The 23,060-nt window shown below is 42.9% G+C and overlaps 1 protein-coding gene across 1 annotated transcript; it reads left to right on the top strand.

The window, feature by feature from the left end:
* Positions 1-16,301: 16,301 nt before the first annotated feature.
* GNRH1 (gonadotropin releasing hormone 1) lies at positions 16,302-22,854 on the top strand. The gene is made up of 4 exons (XM_061592809.1): positions 16,302-16,335; positions 16,449-16,590; positions 20,734-20,829; positions 22,813-22,854. The coding sequence occupies exons 2-4, from the start codon at positions 16,465-16,467 to the stop codon at positions 22,852-22,854; spliced, it is 264 nt and encodes an 87-aa protein (XP_061448793.1). The 5' UTR covers positions 16,302-16,335; positions 16,449-16,464.
* Positions 22,855-23,060: the final 206 nt, after the last annotated feature.

Here is a 23,060-nt window from a genome sequence, read left to right as displayed (position 1 = left end):
AAACTCCTTTCCATCCCTCTCAAAAACAATTCAATATGCTGGGACAGGTGAGAAGAGTTTCTCCCTCTGGCTTTTAATGGGGTTTGATATGCCCCATTGGATTTCCTGAATTTTTATTTGCTAACTTTATAATGATGCTTTTATCTTAGGGTTAATGGTGAAAGATCAGCAACTTTAAAAAAACAACAACTGTGCCATATCTACATAACTTGGAAAACCCTGGAGCTGATGGAGACCAGCTGTTTATCTTTTCACACAAGAAAGATAAAATGAGAAATAGTTAATTATAGTTGTATTCATCAGTGATATGCCAGTGACATTTTTTCATATGACTAAATGACAGGATCCAAAGAAACTTGCAACTTACTCTGGTGTACCCTTAGCAAACCCATTTTGAAACTGAAGGGGCTTATTATATGCCCCCGGGGGGGGGAGGTGGCTGTTCAAAAGTATCCTGCTAGGAATGTTCAAGCAATGACTCCAGACAGATTTGTACTAATTGTTGCATTTATGAATCACTTCCCATCAGTCATCTCAAAGCAATTTATAATGCAACATTATAAAACAGTATCTCCCTTCTCTTCCCCGTGTACTGTTCTAGAATGTTTTTAACTATTTTTAGAATATATATTTTTTCTTGTTAAATTGTTTTGTTGATGTTTTCCACCCTCGGCCCCTGCAGGAGGAAGGGCAAAATATAAATTTAATGAAATGAATAGCTCTCTCTCTCTCACACACACACACACTCACACACACTCTCACTCTCTCACTCACATACTCACACTCTCTCACTCACATACTCACACTCTCTCTCACACACACACACAGATAAACAGTTTAAAACAGTGCATGTATTAATTCCAAAACAGACACCAACTGGGAGAAAGATTTTAGAAGCTTTGTTGAAAGAGGAATGTCTACCAGGTCTCAAAAAAGACAACAGAGAAGGTGCCTGTCTGATATGCAATGGGAGGGAGTTCCAAAGGGTAGGTGCCACCACACTAAAGGCCAGAGTCTGACATCGTGCAGAACAGACCCTCTGATAGGATGGTATCTGCAGAATGCCCTCTCCTGCAGATCACTGTGATGGCTTGGGTATATAGTTGTTATATGCCTTCAAGTCAAGTACAACTATGGCGCCCTACCTCCAGTAGTTCCTGTCGTGAACCACGCTGTTCAGATCTTGTAAGTTCAGGTCTGTGGCTTCTTTATGGGATCAATCCATCTCTTGTTTGGTCTTCCTCTTTTTCTACTCCCTTCTGTTTTTCCCAGCATTATTGTCTTTTCTAGTGATTCATGTCTTCTCATGATGTGTCTAAAGTATGATAACAGTTTCATCATTTTAGCTTCTAATGATAGATCTGGTTGAATTTGTTCTAACACCCAATTATTTGTCTTTTTCGCAGTCCATGGTATACACAAAGCTCTCCTCCAGCACCACATTTCAAATGAGTGGATTTTTCTCTTATCCATTCTTTTCACTGTCCAACTTTCACATCCATACATAGAGATCGGGAATACCATGGTCTGAATGATCCTGACTTTAGTGTTCAGTGATACATCTTTGCATTTGAGGACCTTTTCTAGTTCTCTCATTGCTGCCCTCCCCAGTTCTAGCCTTCCGATTTCTTGACTATTGTCTCCATTTTGGTTAATGACTGTGCCAAGGTATTGATAATCCTTGACAAGTTCAATGTCCTCATTGTCAACTTTAAAGTTACATAAATCTTCTGCTGTCATTACTTCAGTCTTTTTGATGTCCAGCTGTAGTCCTGCTTTTGTGCTTTCCTCTTTCACTTTCATCAGCATTCGTTTCAAATCATTACTGTTTTCTGCTAGTAGTATGGTATCATCTGCATATGTTAAATTATTGATATTTCTCCCTCCAATTTTCACACCTCCATCTTGGTCCAATCCCGCTTTCCATAAATGTTCTGTGTATAGATTAAACAGGTACGATGATAAAAAGGTGCTTGGACAGGTTCGTGCGACCACTTCGGTACTGGATCCTTGCCCCTCTTGGCTAATTAAAACTAGCAAGGAAGGAACAGTTGGCTGGGCCAAGGAAGTGATTAATGCCTCTTTACGAGAGGGAGTGGTCCCTGGCTGTCTGAAAGAGGCGGCAGTGAGACCACTCCTGAAAAAACCTTCCTTGGACCCGGAAGATGTCAGCAGCTACAGACGAGTAGCCAATGTTCCGTTCCTGGGCAAGATCCTGGAACGTGTGGTTGCTGACCAGCTCCAGGCGCTATTGGATGAAACCGATTATCTAGATCCATTTCAATCGGGGTTCAGGCCTGGTTTTGGCACTGAGACTGCCTTGGTCGCCCTGTTTGACCTATGTCGGGAGAGAGACAGAGGGAGTGTAACTCTGTTGATTCTCCTTGACCTCTCAGTGGCTTTTGATACCATTGACCATGGTATCCTTCTGGAGAGGCTTGCGGAATTGGGAGTTGGAGGCACTGCTTGGCAGTGGTTCCGCTCCTACTTAGCGGGTCGTCTCCAGAAGATAGTGCTTGGGGAACATTGCTCGACATCGTGGGTTCTCCAATGTGGGGTCCCGCAGGGTTCGGTTCTGTCTCCCATGCTTTTTAACATTTATATGAAGCCGCTGGGGGCGGTCATCAGGAGTTTTGGAGTGCGTTGTCATCAGTATGCTGATGACACACAGCTCTACTTCTCCTTTACATCTTCTTCAGGTGAGGCAGTCGACGTGCTGAACCGTTGCCTGGCTGCGACAATGGACTGGATGAGAACTAACAAACTGAGACTCAATCCTGACAAGACTGAGATGCTGTTGGTGGATGGTTTCTCTGATCGGATGGTGGATATATACCCTGTCCTGGATGGGGTTACACTCCCCCTAAAGGAACAGGTGCGTAGTCTGGGAGTCATCTTAGACTCTTCCCTCACACTTGAGGCTCATGTAGCCTCGGTGGCCCGGAATGCGTTCTACCAACTTCGGTTGGTAGCCCAGCTACGTCCCTATCTGAGTAAGGAGGACCTCTCATCAGTGGTACATGCTATGGTAACCTCGCGTCTGGACTACTGCAATGCGCTTTACGTAGGGCTACCTTTGAAGACGATTCGGAAGCTACAGCTAGTGCAAAATGCGGCAGCCAGACTGCTAACAAGAACTAAGCGGTCTGAGCATATAACACCTGTGCTAGCCCATTTGCACTGGCTTCCAATATGCTTCCGGGCCAGATTCAAAGTGTTGGTACTTACCTATAAAGCCTTATACGGCGCGGGACCACGATATCTGTCGGAACGCCTCTCCCGATATGAACCGGCCCGTACACTACAGTCTACTACAAAGGCCCTCCTCCGGGTTCCGACTCATAGGGAAGCCCGGAGAGTGGTGACAAGATCTAGGGCCTTCTCAGTGGTGGCCCCCGAACTATGGAATGGTCTCCCCGAGGAGGTGCGCCTGGTGCCGACACTATCATCTTTTCGGCGCCAGGTTAAAACCTTTCTCTTCTCTGAGGCATTTTAATTCCTGTTAATTGTAAATTATTATATTTTGATTTTAGACTGTACAGTTTTGTGTACAGTTTTGTGTTATTTTTATTGTATTTTTAATGTTCACTGCCCAGAGAGCTGTTGCTAGTCGGGCGGTATATAAGCTTAATTAAATAAATAAAATAAATAAAATACACCCCCATCACACACCCTTTCCAATTGGGAACCAATCGATTTCTCCATATTCTGTTCTTACAGTAGCCCTTGTCCAGAGTATAGGTTCCGCATCGGGACAATCAGATGCTGTGGCACCCCCATTTCTTTTAAAGCATTCCATAGTTTTCCATGATCTGCACAGTCAAAGGCTTTGCTGTAATCTATAAAGCACAGGGTGATTTTCTTCTGAAATTCCTTGGTTCATTCCATTATCCAACATATGTTTGCAATATGATCTCTGGTGCCTCTTCCTTTCTAAATCCAGCTTGGACATCTGGCATTTCTCGCTCCATATATGGTAAGAGACTTTGTTGTAGAATCTTGAGCATTACTTTACTTGCATGGGATATTAAGACAATAGTTCAATAATTACTGCATTCCCTGCAATCTCCTTTCTTTGGAATTGGGATGTATATTGTTTTTTTTATCATTAATTTTTATTCAAATTTTCAAAAACAAAACAAAACAAAAATACAAATTAAACAATAAAATAAAATGTTGACTTCCGATTTGTCGCAGATCAGTTATAGGTCTACAATATATAACAAACCTGTCTCTTAAATTATATTACAAAATCACTTTCCTCCAGTAGTTATCTTAATTAATCATCAAATCTCATAAACATCACTATTATTCTTTCCACAAAAAGTCAAAGAGAGGTTTCAACTCCTTGAGAAATATATCTATCGATTTTTCTCCAAATAAGCACGTCAATTCATCCATCTCATCAAATCTATTAGGTTCAATAATTTCAATAGCCATTCTTCCATTATCAGTGTTAAATCCATCTTCCATCCTTGCACCCATAATAATACTGTTAGGTCCAGTAATTTCAGTAGCCATTCTTCCATTATCAGTGTCCCATAATAATCTTGCTGTCATAGCCATAGTCATATAATAAGAGTCTGATGGGAATTTCCTTCATCACAAATAATTCCTTGCCATCAATTCTGAATGTGTTGCTGAAATATTGTTGTAAAATCATATCTCTGTTCTTTTTTATGAAATGCACTGGCACATCTCTTGAGAGTTTTTCCATTGTCACATATCTGTAATTCTATAGATTTTTTCTATGTCAAGCTCCATCACATCATTCCAGTCCAGAAGTTTATCCAAGACATTGATAACTTTATCTCTGATATCTTCATTAATTTCTTCAAGGACAATGCTGAATTCCAAACAGTAAACTTTATCTCTAATATCCATAAACTCCAAATCTTTTTCCAGTTCCACATTTGTTCCAATCTCCAGGGCTTGCATCTTCCCTTTAATTTTTCTTTTTTCATCTTCTGATGCTTGTCCAGTTGTATCTCTGATCTCATCAACCTCCCCTCTCACAAAATCCCCTATTTCTTTAAGCTCCTGCTTTATTTTGCCAAATTCAACTTCATCTCCTGTCTGGCCTGTCTCAGGGTTTGTTTCGTTATCTCAATCTCATCCATTATTTTCTGAAACATAATTACTTCCAGGGTCTCAGCCACTTTCTTGATTGCCATTCTTAAAACCACGAAGAAAAAAAAAACCACTTCTTATTCCAGCAACAAAGGGGTTAATATTACAAGCTTGAGGACATCACAGTGTAGACAGCACAGCCTGCCTTATGTCTTATATGTTCAGGAATGCAAAACAAATTTAGTTCACAGCATCAAAACAGTTAGTGGCATCGAGAACAAGCAGATTCGTCAAAATGAAATAAAATAGTCCCAGACATATAATACTCAAAAATTCATAAATCAGATTTATTTATTTATTTCTCTTCGGAATAGAAATCCCTCATCTGTTTGTATCTTTAAAATGCACAATTCCAGGCCAGCTTTTTGCAATAAAAACAAAGATAAGCTATTTCGATTTCTTTCCTCCTTAATTTCGTGAATGAAAGAGAAGAGTTATAACTCACCCAGGGATTCTTTATAGCTGATTCATTGACAAATCTCTTTTTGCTGTAACAATTTAAGCCAGATGATAAAAATAGAAAGAGGGGTGCTTGCCTGTTAATCCGTTTTTCTTTAAAGAAAAGATAAACGTCTCAATCAGTTAGAGCTTGTTTGAAAGTCCGTCCGGTGCTGCTGGCTGAACCTTCTTTCATAAACTAATGAAATCCAGTCCCCCCAACAAACACAAGCTTCTGTGGTTAATCTCTACATTTCTCCCTTCCCGGGAGAAAGTCTTTACCAGTCAAAAAAAACGTTCTGACTGATTTTAAAACTGAAAAAGCTTCTTCTGAGACGAGAGCTCGTCTCAAAGGCAGGCACAGGCGAAGCAACCCTTCCCGGAAGTCCAGAATTGGGATGTATATTGAACGCTTCCAGTGTGTGGACCATTGTTTAGTTTTCCATATTTCTTGACAAATTTTTGTCAAACTTTGGACAGATTGAGTCTCAGTAGCTTGTAGCAACTCTTTTGGTATGCCATCTATTCCTGGTGATTTGTTTCTTCCAGTAATTTTAAGAGCAGCTTTTACCTCACATTCTAAAATTGGTGGTTCTTCATTATACAGTTCCTCCATGAATGACTTTAATGTACAAGTTAGTAAATCTGTTTTCGACCACAAGATCCAAGATGAACTGGAAAATTCAGGCTTTACAGACACTGGCCATGGCCCATTCAAATTTAAGAACTTGCCTTGTTGATTTTAATGGGAGATAGGTAAGCACACACTTAATTCTCATCGAAGTAGATTTACCTTGTCGCCAGATTCAGAGTGGGTTTATAGATCAATGGGACTTACTTTTTCTATCTTCAGGATTTATAGTGTTAAAGTCACTCAACAGATTTGAATCCTGGTTGCTAACTGGATTGGAGGTCAACCTAAGAGGCCGACCTAGTCCCCAATAGCAGGTCAAAGGGCCAGCATATCAATTCCATCCTGCAGTCCATGTCCCCAAGCTTATTTGCTTTTTTGGGAGGGGGGACAAGAAGACATACTGCTTTTATGCTGCATCACTGTTGCCACCTTCTCTCTCCATCTCTCCCCACCAGATCAGGTTCTGCTTCCAGTTTGTCACTTGTTGAACCTTGGTTGAGAACATTTGTTCTCATTTGTTAAACCACTCCTTGATCCATTCATGGATGATGAAGGTTTCTGCTCTTGATGTGATTTTCTAATTTTAGCCATCAATAGAAGAGCAGGATTAGTATGTGGAAAGTGTTTTTTTCTTGGGATTCTGAATTACAGAAAAAGTGTGGGTGCATCAATAATAAGGCACTACACATTTAGGTCTCAGAAATGAGCTTGGATTTATGCTAATCCCATTTGTGCCTGGACCTGTGCCAAACCCAGGAGCACGTTAAACTGCCTTATACAGAGTCGGGACATCAACCCAACAAGTCTAGTATTACCTACACTGACTGGAAGCAGCTCTCCAGGGTTTCAGACGGAATCTTTCCCAGTCCTACCTGGAGATGCCATGGATTGATCCGGAGACCTTCTGCATGCAAAGCAGATGCCCTGCCAGTGAGCTATGGCTCTTCCCCAAAGGTTTGACTAGGGCTGTAAATCTTAATACTTGGAAGCTGTCTTATACTGAGACAGACCATTGGTCCACCTAGCTCAGTACGGTCTGCACTGACTGTCAGTGGCTCTCCAAGGTTTCAGATTCCCAGTACTATCTGGGGATGCTGGGAACAGAACCTGCGACCTGCTGCATGTAAAGCAGATGCTACATCACTGAAGGGTACCGGAAAATTTGTACTAACCTATTTGTGGAAGGATGGGATGTAAATTTAATAAGTAAGTAAGGCACATTTGAAATGTGGTGTTGGAGAAGAGCTTTGTGGATACCATGAACTGCAAAAAAGACAAATAATTGGGTGTCAGAACAAATGAAACTAGAACTATCACTAGAAGCTAAAATGATAAAACTGCGGTTATCATACTTTGGACACATAATGAGAAGACATGATTCATTAGAAAAGATGATAATGCTCGGAAAAACAGAAGGAAGTAGAAAAAGAGGAAGGCCAAACAAGAGATGGATTGATTCCATAAAGAAGCCACAGACCTGAACTTACAAGATCTGAACAGGGTGGTTCATGACAGATGCTCTTGGAGGTCACTGATTCATAGGGTCGCCATAAGTCGTAGTCGACTTGGAGGCACATAACAACAACAACAAGGCAGGCTCCAGGAAGGCGGAAATAACTATGCTATACCTTGTCCTGTCATGACTGCCCAAGCTTATCCAAGCACTCAGTCAGTTTCTCACTGCACCCTGTGGCACTGACAGCTTAATTTTAGGCAATCTCATCTGCCTTGCGATACCCGTTCACCTTCCTTATTAACCATTTCTAACAATGTGCACATAAATGTTTTTCACAGCTTGATTTCTCCCCATCTCTGTGGGAGTCTCACTTAATCCTTCCTCTAAGGCTGTTACAACCAGGGAGGGTGAAAAAGCATTAACCTTTTCCAAAGTTAAATATGTTTAGCTTTAGCAAATACTTTAATCTGCTAACATGCAGGGAAAGTGGGGGAGGGAATGTGGACAGGTGAGTGGAGAGCTGTGTACATTCCCAGAAGTGTCTTCCTCTGGAACAGTCTGCGTCCATCCAACGCACCATTTTTAAACAGCTGCCTAACAGTTGAGCAATCCGCTAATAGCTGAGGGTCGATGATGTCACCTGATCTCCTCCTTTGTCTGTCAGGAAGGGTGGTAGCTCAATGGTAGAGTGTCTGCCTTGTATGCAGAAGATGCCAGGGTCAATCCCTGGCACCTCCGGTTAGGACTGGGAAAGATTTCCTGTTCCTGGTTTTGTTTGAATTAGGTAGGTTCACATTAAAATACAAACCTCCCAAAACAATATGTGAACTGAAATGCAGCTATCCCTCAAAACCCACTTTTCTCCAAACTTTGTGATCCAGTTCTCTGACCAAAAACTGTGTACAAAAATTGCCCATATATGGGGGAAAGTGCATAAATATGTATATATCAGCAATAATATAATATTATATTGCTTGCCAAAGTCTATACATTAGACAAAACTGGATACAAAAATCTATATATGTTAGGAGCAATGTACCCTAAAATGCTGAATAATTTTCATGAGGACTTTTATAAAAATCACAAACTGATGCAGAAATAGTCATGTTAACTTAATGTGGACTTAAGATGAGAATAATGAGACACTGAGACAAGCCTTCTGAATGTTTAATGTTAACTCTGATGTCTTCCTGCTTGGTTTCTACAGTTTATAGCAGATGTGGGGAGCCTTTGGCCCTTCAGATGTTGCTGAACTACAGCACCCATCATCCCTGGCTATTCACCGTGCTTGCTGGGGCTGATGAGAGCTGTAGTTCAGCAACACCTGGAGGATCAAACCCAGAGTTTGGCAAAGTTACTTTTTTGAACTACAACTCCCATCAGCGCAATCCAGTGGCCATGTTGGCTGGGGCTGATGGGAGCTGTAGTTCAAAAAAGTAACTTTGCCAAGCTCTGGACCTGCTTTATGGCTCACCTTAAACCTTCAAAAGAGATCTTGATAACAAACTGACTAAGATTCGCTCAATGTGTAAATTACAGTTATGGCTTCTCCTGTATGGGAAACCTTCTTTGCTGGATATGCTAATTAGCCATTCTTCAAGATTTCCTCAGCTGCATCCATATATTAAGCCAGATTCTCAGAAAGATAACTATTGGAATCTAATTACCTTAGCTCTACATAGGGACGCTAAGACTTGGATGGCTTTAAAAGATTAGACAAATTCATGGAGGTTATCAGTGGCTACTAGCCACGATGGCTAGGCTTTGCCTCCATGGGCAGAGCCCTTATACCTCCAACTGCCTGTTGCTAGAAATTGCAGAAGGGGAGAGTTCTCTTGCACTCCAGCCCTCCTTGTGGGCTTCGCAGAGGCAGCTGGCTGGGCACTGTGAGAACAGGACTAGATGGGCCACCTGGCCTGATCCAGCAAGCTCTTCTTTTGTTCTTAAGACTTAATGTTACACCATCTACTTTTCCGGATGGCCGTTTTAAGAAATTAGCCATGGAACAGCCCTTTTCTGTGTCTGTAAAACAGTTGTAGAGGATAACGTTCACTAACATTACTCAATGTCCTCTTCAGAAAGACCTTTGTGGAAAATATTTGTCAAGTTTACTCACGGAGAATTTTGTCACACTTAGTGTGTTTGTATTTTTTTTGTTTTGTTTGCTATTTGACAATGAAATTATGTTACTTTGCATATTTCCTTTCTGTTGGCAAATGAAGAGCTAAATTTGTGCCTCAGCTCAATGCACAGCCCTTGGTAGCCCAGAGAGGCCTTGCACAGACCTTGGTAGCCCAGAGAGGCCTTGCACAGCCCTTGGTAGGCCAGAGAGGCCTTGCACAGCCCTTCGTAGCCCAGAGAGGCCTTGCACAGCCCTTCGTAGCCCAGAGAGGCCTTGCACAGCCCTTCGTAGCCCAGAGAGGCCTTGCACAGCCCTTCGTAGCCCCGGCCCAACCGCTTCACTCCTCCTGCTGTGGGTGCCGCTGGGCGGCGGCAGCCGTGATGGGGCTCACCAGTCTCTGGCTGGGGGGGCCCATCGCGGCCGCTGCCGCCCAGCGGCGCCCATAGCATGACGGGTGAAGCGGCCGGCCATCCTTTCTGGACCAGGGGAACTGGCTCCGGGGCTAAGAAGGAGCTGGCCCTAGCCAGCCTCCACTCCTGCTGAGGCTGGCAGGCCGCTCGGACGCCGTCTCCTAGCAACCGTAACTGTAGGCAGCTGACACAGAACAGAAAAGGCACTTTGCGTATCCTCTGCACTCAAAATGTCAAGATTTGTCTCTACGTGAACTCAATGTCTGTGCCAAAGAAATACAAATTCTGTGGTGCAATATAAATGTTGCAAATTAAATAAAACGACATATGTTTGGTTATTTAGCATACATAATTCTGCATACATAATTCTCCTTCTGTGGTCCAGGTTCTTTATTAATTAAAACATGACTAGAAGAAGAAAAGATAGGATGGGTTCATAGATTGTAGATTGGTACATATGAAAGAAGCCACAGACCTTTTGAATGAACGTGGATCTATTCTACCCAGATTATACAGGAGGGTGTCACCCACACTACTGCTGGATGTAGGCTCAGTGGCCCAAAGCAAGGGTGGAGAACCTGTAGCCCTCCAGATAGTGCTGGACTCTAATTCCCATCAGTTCCAGCCCGTATAGCCAACTCCTGGAGGGCCGCAGGTTCCCCATCCCCTGGTCCAAAGCCTGCAGCCTTTAACTTTTGATATGAGTGTTGACTTCCACATGTTAAGCTGCACATCTGTCTGCTAAGGCAGTTGTCTAAATTCCAGTATTGCATACCGCTTTTTGTGCAATGATTTTTTTTAACCCTGCATGAGTAGCATGCAAAAAGCTAATTCAAACTAGGAATATGCACAGTGCTGGCATTCATAGAACAGTCTCAGCATGTGGTAGCTGCACTGCAGTAGGAAGCTGACCCTATCTCAAAACTGTGGTTGTCAAATACCAAGGGGTGTGTTTAAACAGAAAATAATGCAATTGTCCTGACAAAAAATGACCAAGAACAATCCTGGCACCAGAAAAGTAGACATATACAGGATTTCACTGTTAAAATGTTAGATCATCATCACCATCATAATCTCAACAGGAGTTTCCTTAATTGAAATGTTGTTGTTGTTATGTGCCTTCAAGTCGATTATAACTTATGGCGACCCTATGAATCAGTGACCTCCAAGAGCATCTGTCATGAGCCACCCTGTTCAGATCTTTCAAGTTCAGGTGTGTGGCTTCCTTTATGGAATCAATCCATCTCTTGTTTGGCCTTCCTCTTTTTCTATTCCCTTCTGTTTTTCGCAGCATTATTGTCTTTTCTAGTGAATCATGTCTTCTCATGATGTGTCCGAAGTATGATAACCTCAGTTTCATCATTTTAGCTTCTAGTGTTAGTTCTGGTTTAATTTGTTCTGACACCCAATTATTTGTCTGTTTTGCCTAGAATGCCCTCCCTTGTCCTTAACATGGCTGCAACCTCAGGGAGAGGGCTGCATAACCTCAGAGAGTGGCTGAAGAACCTCAGGGAGAGGGCTGCATAACCTCAGAGGGGGGGCAGAGAGAGCAATGGGCTGCATAACCTCAGAGAGAGGGGGGGCTGCTGTGGGCTGAACAATTCTCAGCGCTGATGTGCCTGTGCCTCCACCTTTATCTTGCTGTAGATAGCCGGGACGAGGTCCAGAACATAAAAGAAGCACGCACAGCAGGATCTTGGTAGGCATGACTTTATGGAATCAATCCATGTCTTGTTTGGCCTTCCTATTTTTCTACTCCCTGTTATTTTCCCAAGCATTATAAAATATTGTTTTTATTTTGTATAATCTTTTATAAGACGTTTCATCTTGATGCAATTAAAAACCATTCAATTGCTTCAGGAGGCAAAAAAGTCATTAAGTGGTCTGCCAAGACTCTCAGTAATGTTCAAGTAGTGGTGGTGATGAGTTTGCAAATCCCTGGTCTATCGCCTTGCTGTCTGGTTGTGAGCTTACAGGATGCATTTGACTGGCCAGGGTTGAATGCTGGGTTTGAAGAACATAAGGACAGCCCTGCTGGATCAGCCAAAGGCCCATTTAGTCCAGCGTCTTGTTTGCACAGTGACCACCTAGATGCCTGTGGGAAGCCCACAAGCAGGAACCCAGTGCAGCAGCGCTGTCCCCACTTGTGATTCCCAGCAAATGTTACACAGAGCCATATAGCTTGTGATATGAAGGGCCTTTACTCTGATCCAACAGGGCTCCTCCAGCAGCATTGTGGCATACTTGTGTGCAGGGCTGGATTACCCACTAGGCCCCTGCATTAGTGCCTATGAAACTCCTACAGGCCTACAAGAAAGTTTGGGTTCTACAAAATAAGTTAATTAATGCAAATTATTGTCTGATGTAGCAGTTTACTCAGCCTTGACCCAATGAACAACAAACATATGTCTTAAGTAAATGTAGATTAAAAACTCACTTTGCAGCTGTTGTTGTTAGCAAAATCACAGATCACAATAGAGGAGCACAAGCCAAGATAGCCATGAAGCATTCTCAGTACATGATCTCTTCTCGGTTATCCCAGAGTGCAGGACACAAAATAATGGGCTCAAGTTACAGCAACGTAGGAGACCCCTGTTCTCACAGAGCTACAGTTTGCCATAGTGATTCAACATACAGCCTCTCTTCCCAGAGATTTCTGTGATTGTAGCTCTGTTAGGGCAACAGGAGTCCTCTAACAGCTTTCAGCACCCTTTGCAAACTACACTTTCCAGGATTTGTTGAGGGAAGCCATGGCTGTTTAAAGTGGAATAATAGTGGATTAAATGTCTGGTGTGAATGTGGCCTGAGTCTTAGCAAGTGGAGGAAAGCTGAATGACGCAGAGGAAGCCAAGGTTGGTTGATTCAGTCCCTACTTCCAGATAACATCTTTCGCCGTTCTCTTAAAATTTCCTCTTCCTCTGCGGTGCCCAAGACGGCAAGAACCCTCCATGGGCCAGGAAAGACTGAGACACTTCTTTTCTGAAGGCATCAGAACTGCACCTCCCAAGAAATGTCCCTAATGTCCTAGTAAGAGTTCTACCCACAAGTTGAAGGGTTACACTGGCCCTTTGGTCTGTGTTGCTGTGGTTGAATTCGGGTAATAAATGTTACACTGTAGTACTGCTATGGCACCCATAACATGGAAAGCACACTTTGAACTTGGCCTGTTAGCAAATCAGCAACCAATGCAGATGTCAACGCAATACCACACCAACCACAACAAGATTCCTATGAGTAAGGCAGACAACTCAGCATCCCACAACTAGTCAGGATTCATATCTGTTGGAACGCCTCTCCTGATACGAACCGGCTCGTACACTACGGTCTACTACGAAGGCCCTCCTCCGGGTCCCGACGCATAGGGAGGTCCGGAGGGTGGTGACGAGATCTAGGGCCTTCTTAGTGGCGGCCCCCGAATTGTGGAACAGTCTCCCCGAGGAGGTACGCTTGGCGCCGACACTATCATCTTTTCGGCGCCAAGTTAAAACCTTTATCTCCTCTGAGGCATTTTAATCTTAGTTAAATGTTTGTAACTTGGTTTTAGATTGTGTAGTTTTTATATGCTTGTTGTATCAGATTCTGTAATTTTATTGTATTTTATGTTAACCGCCCAGAGAGCTATTGCTAGTCGGGCGGCATATAAGTTTAAGAAATAAATAAATAAATAAAAAATAAATAACCGAAAACCAAAACTAAAAAAATCCTGGCAACCTGTCAGTTAATGTAGAATGCTGCAGCACGATTTCTGACATGAGTGAGATCCTATCAGCACATGATACCTCTGCTCTGAAATCTTGTTGTGGTTGGTATGGTATTGCATTTAGGAAAGCATCACTGTCTTGTTTTTTCATTTTCTGTTTGCATTTCATGTACCTTTGACCCTCCTCCCTTACATCCATAGAAGCAACAACAGTGGTTCCATGTGATCAGCTCAACCCCCTAAAACCCATTGATGATGTGCCTTGTTGGTTGCATGATGGTTTGTTTTTTGCCCACTAATGGTAAAAGAGAATTCACATATTTGAAAGTGTGGCTGCAGTTGTTGTTCCCAAGCTGCTGCCTGTGAAGGTAGACCAAACCATGTGTGTTTTCTCTCTGTCAATTATTACTCACTGGAATTGGATTGGCTGTTAAAGTGAGTTTATAGCACCCCACAGGGTAGACAGAAAGGGTAGAGAATCTTCTTTCTCTTACTCATTTCTCAGACCTCTTTCTGAAGTGAAGGGTCAAATCTGTAAAGAAGTTTGGAGCAGCCACGTTAAAAGATAAGGGCAGGGCATTCCATGCAGGGGGTTGCCAACCCTGCATGGATATGGATGTCTTTGCAGAGGATCCCTAGTCAAGCTTTACTAACAGCACAATCCAAACTATATCTACTCAGAAGTAAGTCCTGTTGAGTTCTATGGGGCTTAGTTCCTTAATAAGCATGTTTACAGTTGCTGCCTTCAGGGGCATCCATCTGTGCTCCCATCTAACATCTCTGCAACACTAAACTCCTTTCTTCCAATAATGGCCTGGCCTGAGGGCACGTAAACCCTTCTTGCCAGAAGCAAGTAAGCTAGATTAAATGTTCCCTAAAGGCGTTGAACTGTGACCTGGCAGACCAGGGTTTGAATCCCCACACAGCCATGAAGCTCACTGGGTGACCTTGGGCCAGTCACTGCCTCTCAGACTCAGAGGAAGGCAATAGTAAACCACCTCTGTCTAAATACTGCTTACCATGAAGACCCTATCTGGGATCAACTTGAAGGCAGTCCATTTCCATTTTGCATCACCCTAAGCTTGTGAGAAAGAATGACCTTGTCACTTCAGATGGACCTAGGAACACCCTATTTTAGGTAAGATTTCTATTAATCTCCAGAGAATTTTTTTTGAATGGTATGCTCCAAGCAACTGTGGTTGATACAATGTATCATGTTTAATGACGTCACTAGGGCCTGCCCCGTGACGTCACTAGGGCCCGCCCTGTGACGTCACTAGGGCCCGTCCCCATTTTCTCAGGTTTTTGGATGGTTCCGACCTGGCAACCCTACTGTGCAAGGCCTCTCTGGCCTACCAAGGGCTGTGCAAGGCTCCTGTGACCGAGAGGCCTTCTTACCCCACAGCAGATTCGATGAGGTGCTCTACTCGCTGCTGCCTGGCAATGCCTCAAGTTCCCCTCCTCTCTCTCCAGCCACAGTCCCCGCCTCAATGAGAAAGGGTGGGAAGGCGGCCAGCCACATACGTCAATCACACATGCGTGGCTGGGGGGAATGTTCAAAAGCCGGAGATTGACGTCTTAAAAGAACCTATGGCCGGAGGCCAGAAACGGCCCCCTTTTGCTGGAGACTCCGGCAGAAAACCGGAGATCTGGCAACCCTAGCTCTGAATGATCTTTATGTTTTGTTATGGCTTATAGCTAAGTAAAGAATACTATTACACGGAGAGAAACCAAAACTGTTCTATTCATCCCTATTTTGAAGGGTTTGAAGGGTTTGAAGGGTTTTATTTTTTAAAGCTCTGCTCAAGAGACCCTGATCTAACTTCTTGTAGTTTTTAGCAGAGCTTGGAAAACTTACTTTTTTGAACTACAACTCCCATCAGCCCCAGCCAGCATGGCCACTGGATTGGGCTGATGGGAATTGTAGTTCAAAAAAGTAACTTTTCCAAGCTCTGGTTTTTAGCAGTTTAGAGATTAATATCCAAGACCCAAACAGGGTCCTCCATTCTTTTTAGGGCTCCCTAGTCTTCACTGGCACAGGCCCCCAAAAATCCAAATGCTTTTCGCAAATAAGGGGCATATTAAAGCCATTAAAACTTAGCAGAAGTCTAAGAATCCACCCACCCTGAGCAAACAACACAGACACCTGGATTTTAATTTCCTCATTATTATAAACCCGCTGCTACTTCTGTGGTTTTTAAAGCGGGAAAGATCAGCAGTGTTTATCAACAAGAGAGGAAGCAGTCCCAATTCCTTCCTTCCAGTCTTATTATGACAAATTTAAGGCCACAATTACAGTCAGCATGAGAGAGAGGGTTAGATGGCCACCTGCGGGGGATGCTTCAGCCTTGGGAATGGGATTGTATAAAAGGCAAGAAATCATGACTCAAAGGAGACAGGAGAGGCAAACACCTCTCTCCCTTCCTTTCTTCTGCTGTCAATCAGGTAATGTACATCCACAGTACTGTTCAAGGTAGAAGCTGTTTTTAATTTAATTTTTGGATAAGCAGAGGTGCCTTACAGATCTACTAGTGCTCACCATCTTTGGACCGTTGCAGAACAGAGAAGGTTGGGATGCTGTTTTCAAGCTCTTTCCTGCTGGTCATATCTTTGACAATCTGCTCTGCCCAACATTGGTCTTATGGCCTCCAACCTGGAGGAAAGAGGGATGCTGAAAATCTGATAGAATCCTTCCAAGAGGTAAGCACACTTCAAAAGTATGCATTGCCATCTGGGATAAGGAGAGGGGCTGTAGCTGTTTTTCATGCAGAAGGTCTGAGGTTCAGTCCCTGGCATCAGGTAGGGCTAGATGAGACTCCTGTCTGAAACCTTGGAGAGCTGCTGCCGGTTGGTATAGATCAGCCTTGTCCAACCTTTGGGTTCCCAGATGTTGCTAGACTGCAACTCCCATCAGCCCCAGCCAGCATGGCCAATGGTCAGGAATTATGGGAACTGTAGTCCAGCAACATCTGTGGCCCAAAGGTTGGACAAGGCTGGTATAGATAGTCCAATAGTCTGAATTAGTATAAGTCAGCTTCCTATGTTCCTCAGGATGGGTAAAGTCTTCCAGAACAGGTGTGTATGTGTCTGGGTGTGTGTAATGCATGCAAAATAAATAAGAATGGTGCAATTACAAAAGGTTGAGTTCTTCAAGCTGAATAAGGCTATAATCCAATACACATTTATCTGGGAACACAATTGGGTAAGGATGTATAGACTGTATATGTATATCTTCTGGGAAGACATGCATAGCACCTGAAGAAAGCTGCCATGCTTTTTCTTATTTTGCATAAAGGCTCCAATATACACATCTGAGAGTAAATCCAAGTGAAGTCAATAAAGCATACTTCTGACTAGGCATGCATAGGATTGTGCTGTTCTTTATTTTAAAATATAGGATCCAGACTTAGTCATGTTTAGAGTAGACCCACTGACATTAATGGGACTTGTTAGTGTTGACTTATTTAAAATCCATTCCAGTTTCAGGTTTAAGCCAGGTTTCAGCTGAACATCAAGAAAAACGTCCTAAGTTGTTAGAGCAGTATGACAATGGAACCAATTATCTAGGGAGGTGGTGGACCCTCCAACACTGGAGGCCTTCAAGAGGCAGCTGGACAGCCACCTGTTGGGTATGCTTTAATTTGGATTCCTGCATTGAGCAGGTGGTTGGACTCGATGGCCTTATAGGCCCCTTCCAACTCTATGATTCTATGATTTCAGTGAATCTGCTCTAAGCATGACTAAGTCTGGATCCATATTCATCACCTTTCCAATATTTCAAATTACATGGCAGCTTATAAATTTGACAATACAAAAAATCAAAGAACAACTTAAGGGCATCTAAAACAGCAAGAGTAGACAGCAGCTGAAAGCAAATCAGGATTAAGTGGTGTTAAAGGCTCAGGTAGACAGACTTCTATCTGGGTGTCTCAGAGAACAGCAAGACCAACTCCACTGGCCTGCTGGGACCAGGCATGATTTGGTTCCTCCATTCCCAGAACTACCTCCATCAGCTGCTGTGATTCCTCAAGCTGCTCAGTCTCCACAAACCATGATTTTAAAACTGCAAACCACCTGGAATGCGTTGATAATGAGCATCTGTCTTGATGGGCCTGTTAATTTTCATCTGACTAAAAGTCTGCTTGTTGGCTATCAGAAAAAATCTAATCATGAGGGTGCCTGGTGATACACCTAGGAAGGGTGTTTCACATTGGAGTGCCACCACCAAAAAGGCCCTGTGCCCAGCCACCTTTCTTCTGAAGATGGAGGCAACTGAAGAATGGCCTCCAATGAAGGACTCATCTAGTTTATTTGGGAGAGGGTGGTCCTTTAATGATGCTAGTCCCAAATAGGGATGGCTAACCGTCCATTTCAGTTTCTCATTTTTCCAGTCTTAAATCCAGTTCTTTCTGTTTCTGCAGCTTTATTTATAGCATGAAAAATTGTCAGCATTTTAGTACCAATCTCTCATGATAAATACAGTTTTGTGTACACTTATGACTGATATGCACATTTTTGCAAGCAACTCGCTATAATAGAATGCATCTTTGTGTGCTATTTTCCTGAATATATGCATGTTTTTGCACACTCTTACTTAATACAAGCATCTTTTTGGTTGACTGACAAACTGCACTGCAAAATTTGGAGAGGTGTGAATTTCAAAGGAAATTCAATCCATGTTCATTTATCATTAAAATGCAAATAAAATCACAATTTCTTCCTCATCCGTAGTCCCAGACCACTGGAAAGCAGGAAAAGAATCTTGAGCATCCATCTTGATGAGCCTTTGATCTTCATCTGATTGAAGGTCTGCTAGTTGGCTGTTATCTTTGTACCCAATATCTTTGCTGCAAACAGCAGGAGAGCTTTGCTCTCTTCATGTCTGGCTTGTGGACTTCCTGGCTGGCTACTGTGGGACTAATTTGGTCTGAGTGACCCAGTAATGTTCTTATATTCAGGCCGCAGGTCCAAACCATGACACCTCTAGTTATAGAAGGACCAGGTTATGGAAAAGACATCAACTTGAGACCCTGGAAACAGGTCAGGTGCCAGAGAGTGGCCAGGTTGGGCCTTGGCTGAGGGCCCCTGATTGGATGGGAGGGTAGTGCTCCTATTCTGCAATCTGCTGCAGCATCTGATCTCAACTTTGCCGTGGATCATGGAGAGAAAGCTCCCCAATACAGACAGTGCAGGCTTCAATAAGCCCACATTCTTTTTTTTTTTTTACAATAATTTTTATTCAAATTTTCATAAAACAAACAAAACAAAATCATAACACATTCAAAGACAAAAAACAAAACAAAACAAAAATGATTAAACAAAAAAATAAAATGTTGACTTCCCATTTGTCGCAGATCAGTTATAGGTCTACAATATATAACAATCCTGTCTCTTAAATTATATTATAAACTCACTTTCCTCCAGTAGTTATCTTAATTAATCATCAAATCTCATAAACATTACTTTATTCTTTCCACAAAAAGTCAAAGAGAGGTTTCAATTCTTTAAGAAATATATCTATCAATTTTTCTCCAAATAAACATGTCGATTAATCCATCTCGTTAATAATAATAATAATCTTATTGTCATAACCATAGTCCAAATAAACATATCGATTAATCCATCTCATCAAAATCTGTTAGGTCCAATAATTTCAATAGCCATTATTCCATTATCCATATTAATTCCATCTTCCATCTTCAATAGTCCTGTTAAGTCCAGTAATTTCAGTAAAATAAGCCCACATTCACGCCCCACCTACCTCTCCTGTCCCTGTTGTTGTGTACATCAACAAAGATGGCAGCGGAGGCTTCGGCATGCACAGTGCCATTATTCCTGTGACACGATGAGAGATGAGGTAGGTGGGACACATGGGCAGGCGCTGTGGGCCTGGGGCAGGCTGGTGCCCAAGGACCCAGTGATGCCTGGCACTGGCCCTGCCTGGAGAGCTGCTGCCAGTCAGGAGACCAGGGATGGGGAACTTGTGGCCCTTCAGATGTTGCTGGTAGGGATGGGTGAATCTGTCAGTTTCTGTCTCATTTTTCCACTCAACTTCAGTTTTCCACATTTCCATATCAGCAATTAATCATTATCATCATATCTTCATGAAAATTCATCAGCGTTTTAGTGCAAATTTCTCCTAATATACACATTTTTGTATGTCATCTTGCCTAATATGCAGTTTTTTGCAAAGCTATTTTCCCTAATAGAATGCATTTTTGTATGTTATTTCCAGTAATATACGCATTCCGATGCACACTTTAGTATATGCATTTTTTGTACACATTGCTTAGCTGGAGAACTGCATTGTGAAATTCAGAGAAATGCAGATTTCGAAGGATGGCTGTGCTTTGGTTTACATATTGTTTTGGAAGCTGCAAACTAGAGAAATTTTCCTTTAAATGCATATAAATCAAATGTCCCTACCCTCCCTGAGTGCTGGATTCTAACTCCCATAACCCTGACTCTGACCATTGGCCAAGCTGGCTGGAGCTGATGTGAGCTGGAGTCCAACAACATCTGGGGGGCCACAGATTCCCCATCCCTGGAGTGCACAATACTGGATTTGATGGAAAAGCAGCATGGCAACTTCCTATGGTCTAATAAATATGCATGTTGTTTGAGAAGCAGAACCTTAAACAAAAATGGTCCCATGAGGCTACACTCCAGATGTTTGGGTTGTATCCAATCCTAGTCCTACTCAAAGTAGACCCTTTAAAGTTAATTGATATGACTCACTTATGTTCATTCATTTCAATGGGTTTACTCTGAGTAGGACTTCATTGGCTACAACCCGCTGCCTATCCATATTCCATGCTATTCATACCCTTTCCTCCAACACAGATTGCAAATGAGGTGGACAAACTTGGAGAGCTGCAGCATTTTGAATGCAACGTGCGCCATCAGCGTCCAACGCTCAGAGGCCTGAAAGCTGCCCTTGTAAGTAAGCTCTGTTCAGAAGAACTTTTGTCTCTCTCTCCCCGTCGACTATTGTTATGTGCCTTCAAGTCAATTTTGACTTATGGCAACCCTATGAAACAGCAACCTCCAATAGCACCACCCTGTTCAGATCTTGTAAGTTCAGGTCTGTGGCTTCCTTTATGGAATCAATCCATCTCTTGTTTGGCCTTCCTCTTTTTCTACTCCCTTCTGTTTTTCCTAGCATCATTCTCTTTTCTAGTGAATCAGCTGACTTACTACCAACAAATAATTTTGCCTATGTTTTTCTCCCACTCACTAATACTAACACCCTCCTCATGGCTATGAACATGCAAACAGTCCAGAAACCATCCTCTGCCTCTTGCAGTGTTGCATGCTGCTTCTTTGGGCAGGACATGTCCCATCAGGACAAGGATTTCTGCTTGCACAATGGATCTTCCTCTCTTTTCCTTCATACCCTGTGCCCTACACCCACCCCAAATCTGCTCAGGAGGGTTGGGGAACCTCTGGAATAAATTTAGGGGGCACACAAGGAGAGGAGAGGCAGGGAAATTCCATTGTGCAAGCAGAAATCCTTGCACCGACAGAATCATTATTTAGCACTTTGTTGGATACAACACTTGGTCTCTCTGTGCAGTCTCACACAGAGGTTTTGTGCCTACACAGAGGCCCATTTGGGAAATTTATCAAGCTAGGCTAGGGTTTTGTTGGGGGCCCTGTCCCCACCCTCCATATGCATGCATGAGGGGGTGTGGCTCTGACCTTCCCCCAGTTTTCTTTCAACCACCACAGTGAAAAGTCTGAGGAAACTGCTGTGTGGGCTAGAGCACTGTTCTTCAACCTTGGGTCCCTCACATGTTGATGGACTACATTTCGCACCATCCCTGACTATTGGCCACCCTGTCTGTGGATGATGGGAGTTGTAGTCCAACATCATCTGGGTACCCACATTTGAAGAATAAAGCGCTAAAGCCATTATTTTTAGTAGGGGAGCTCCCCCTCTCAGATTTCATTTTTACCCTGTTGGTCTTTTCCCTTAGAGTTACATCTGAACACATTTGGTGTTCTTGTTAAGCTCGGTCATTCTCTCTTTCTGCTTGTATGGTGGTTCGTTTGCACCTGTGTGTGTGTGGTAAAAAAAGGTAAAGGTGTCCCCGCACTTGTAGTGTGGGTCGTTTCCGAGTCTTAGGGTGATGTCTTGCGATGTTTACTAGGCAGACTGTATATATGGGGGGATTACCAGTTCCTTCCCCGGCCTTTCTTTACCCCCCAGCATATTCCGGGTACTCATTTTACCGACCACAGATGGATGGAAGGCTGAGTGAACCTCGACCCCTTTTACCGGAGATTCGACTTCCTCCTTTCGTTGGAATCGAACTCCAGCCGTGAGCAGAGCTTCAGCTGCGTTACCGCCGCTTACCACTCTGCGCCACGGAGGATCTTGTGTGTGTGGTAATTTCCTTCAAATTGGCAGACACAATCTCTAGGCTTTGTTCACACATTACACTGAACACAGGGACAAGTGTTTGTGAAAAGCGTGTACACGTGTTGATTTATACAGCCTAACTGTTGTACAGACTGTACACTAGTTGAAAGTTACTTGTGAATAAAGTACAAGTGTGCAGCTCAACTATTTGTGTACACAGGTACCAAGGGTGTCCACTTGTCAGATGTAATGCGTGAACACTCCTTGTGTCTTCTCTGATTGGGGAAATGCCGCAGGGTACACAGTGGTCAGTAATGCCATGGCTTTTCCCTAAAACCAAAATAAAAATCAAGCAATGGGACTAACTCCTAGGTAAGTGCACACTTACCTGTAAATAAGCTCCATTGAAACTATTGGGATTTACTTATGAGTAAACATGCATGATGAAGATGATGTTATCACCGAATGAATTACTATTCAAAGTGATTTGAAAATTTCAAAGCATTACGTTTTTATAAGCTTTTCTTTTAATCTGTAAACTTAATTGTATGATACAGGCAAGTCTGATGGAAGGAGAGAATGGACAAAAGAAGATTTAAACCTACAAAAGAGCTTTCACAAAGCAAATATTAAACCTCAAGAGCTGATGTGTGCTTAGCTGTGTGGGAGAACATGTAAAGTATCAAGCTTAGAGATGTGCCTGATTATGGGGGGGGGGCTTATCTACAAACTTTAATGGAGCTGCTACATTGCTGAAGCACCAATAATAATACTAATAAAAGTCTTTAAAGTGCTTGTCAATAGT

This window comes from Rhineura floridana, chromosome 12 (assembly GCF_030035675.1).
Source record: "Rhineura floridana isolate rRhiFlo1 chromosome 12, rRhiFlo1.hap2, whole genome shotgun sequence".
NCBI lineage: Eukaryota > Metazoa > Chordata > Lepidosauria > Squamata > Rhineuridae > Rhineura > Rhineura floridana.
This window is presented reverse-complemented; position numbering and strand designations above follow the sequence as displayed.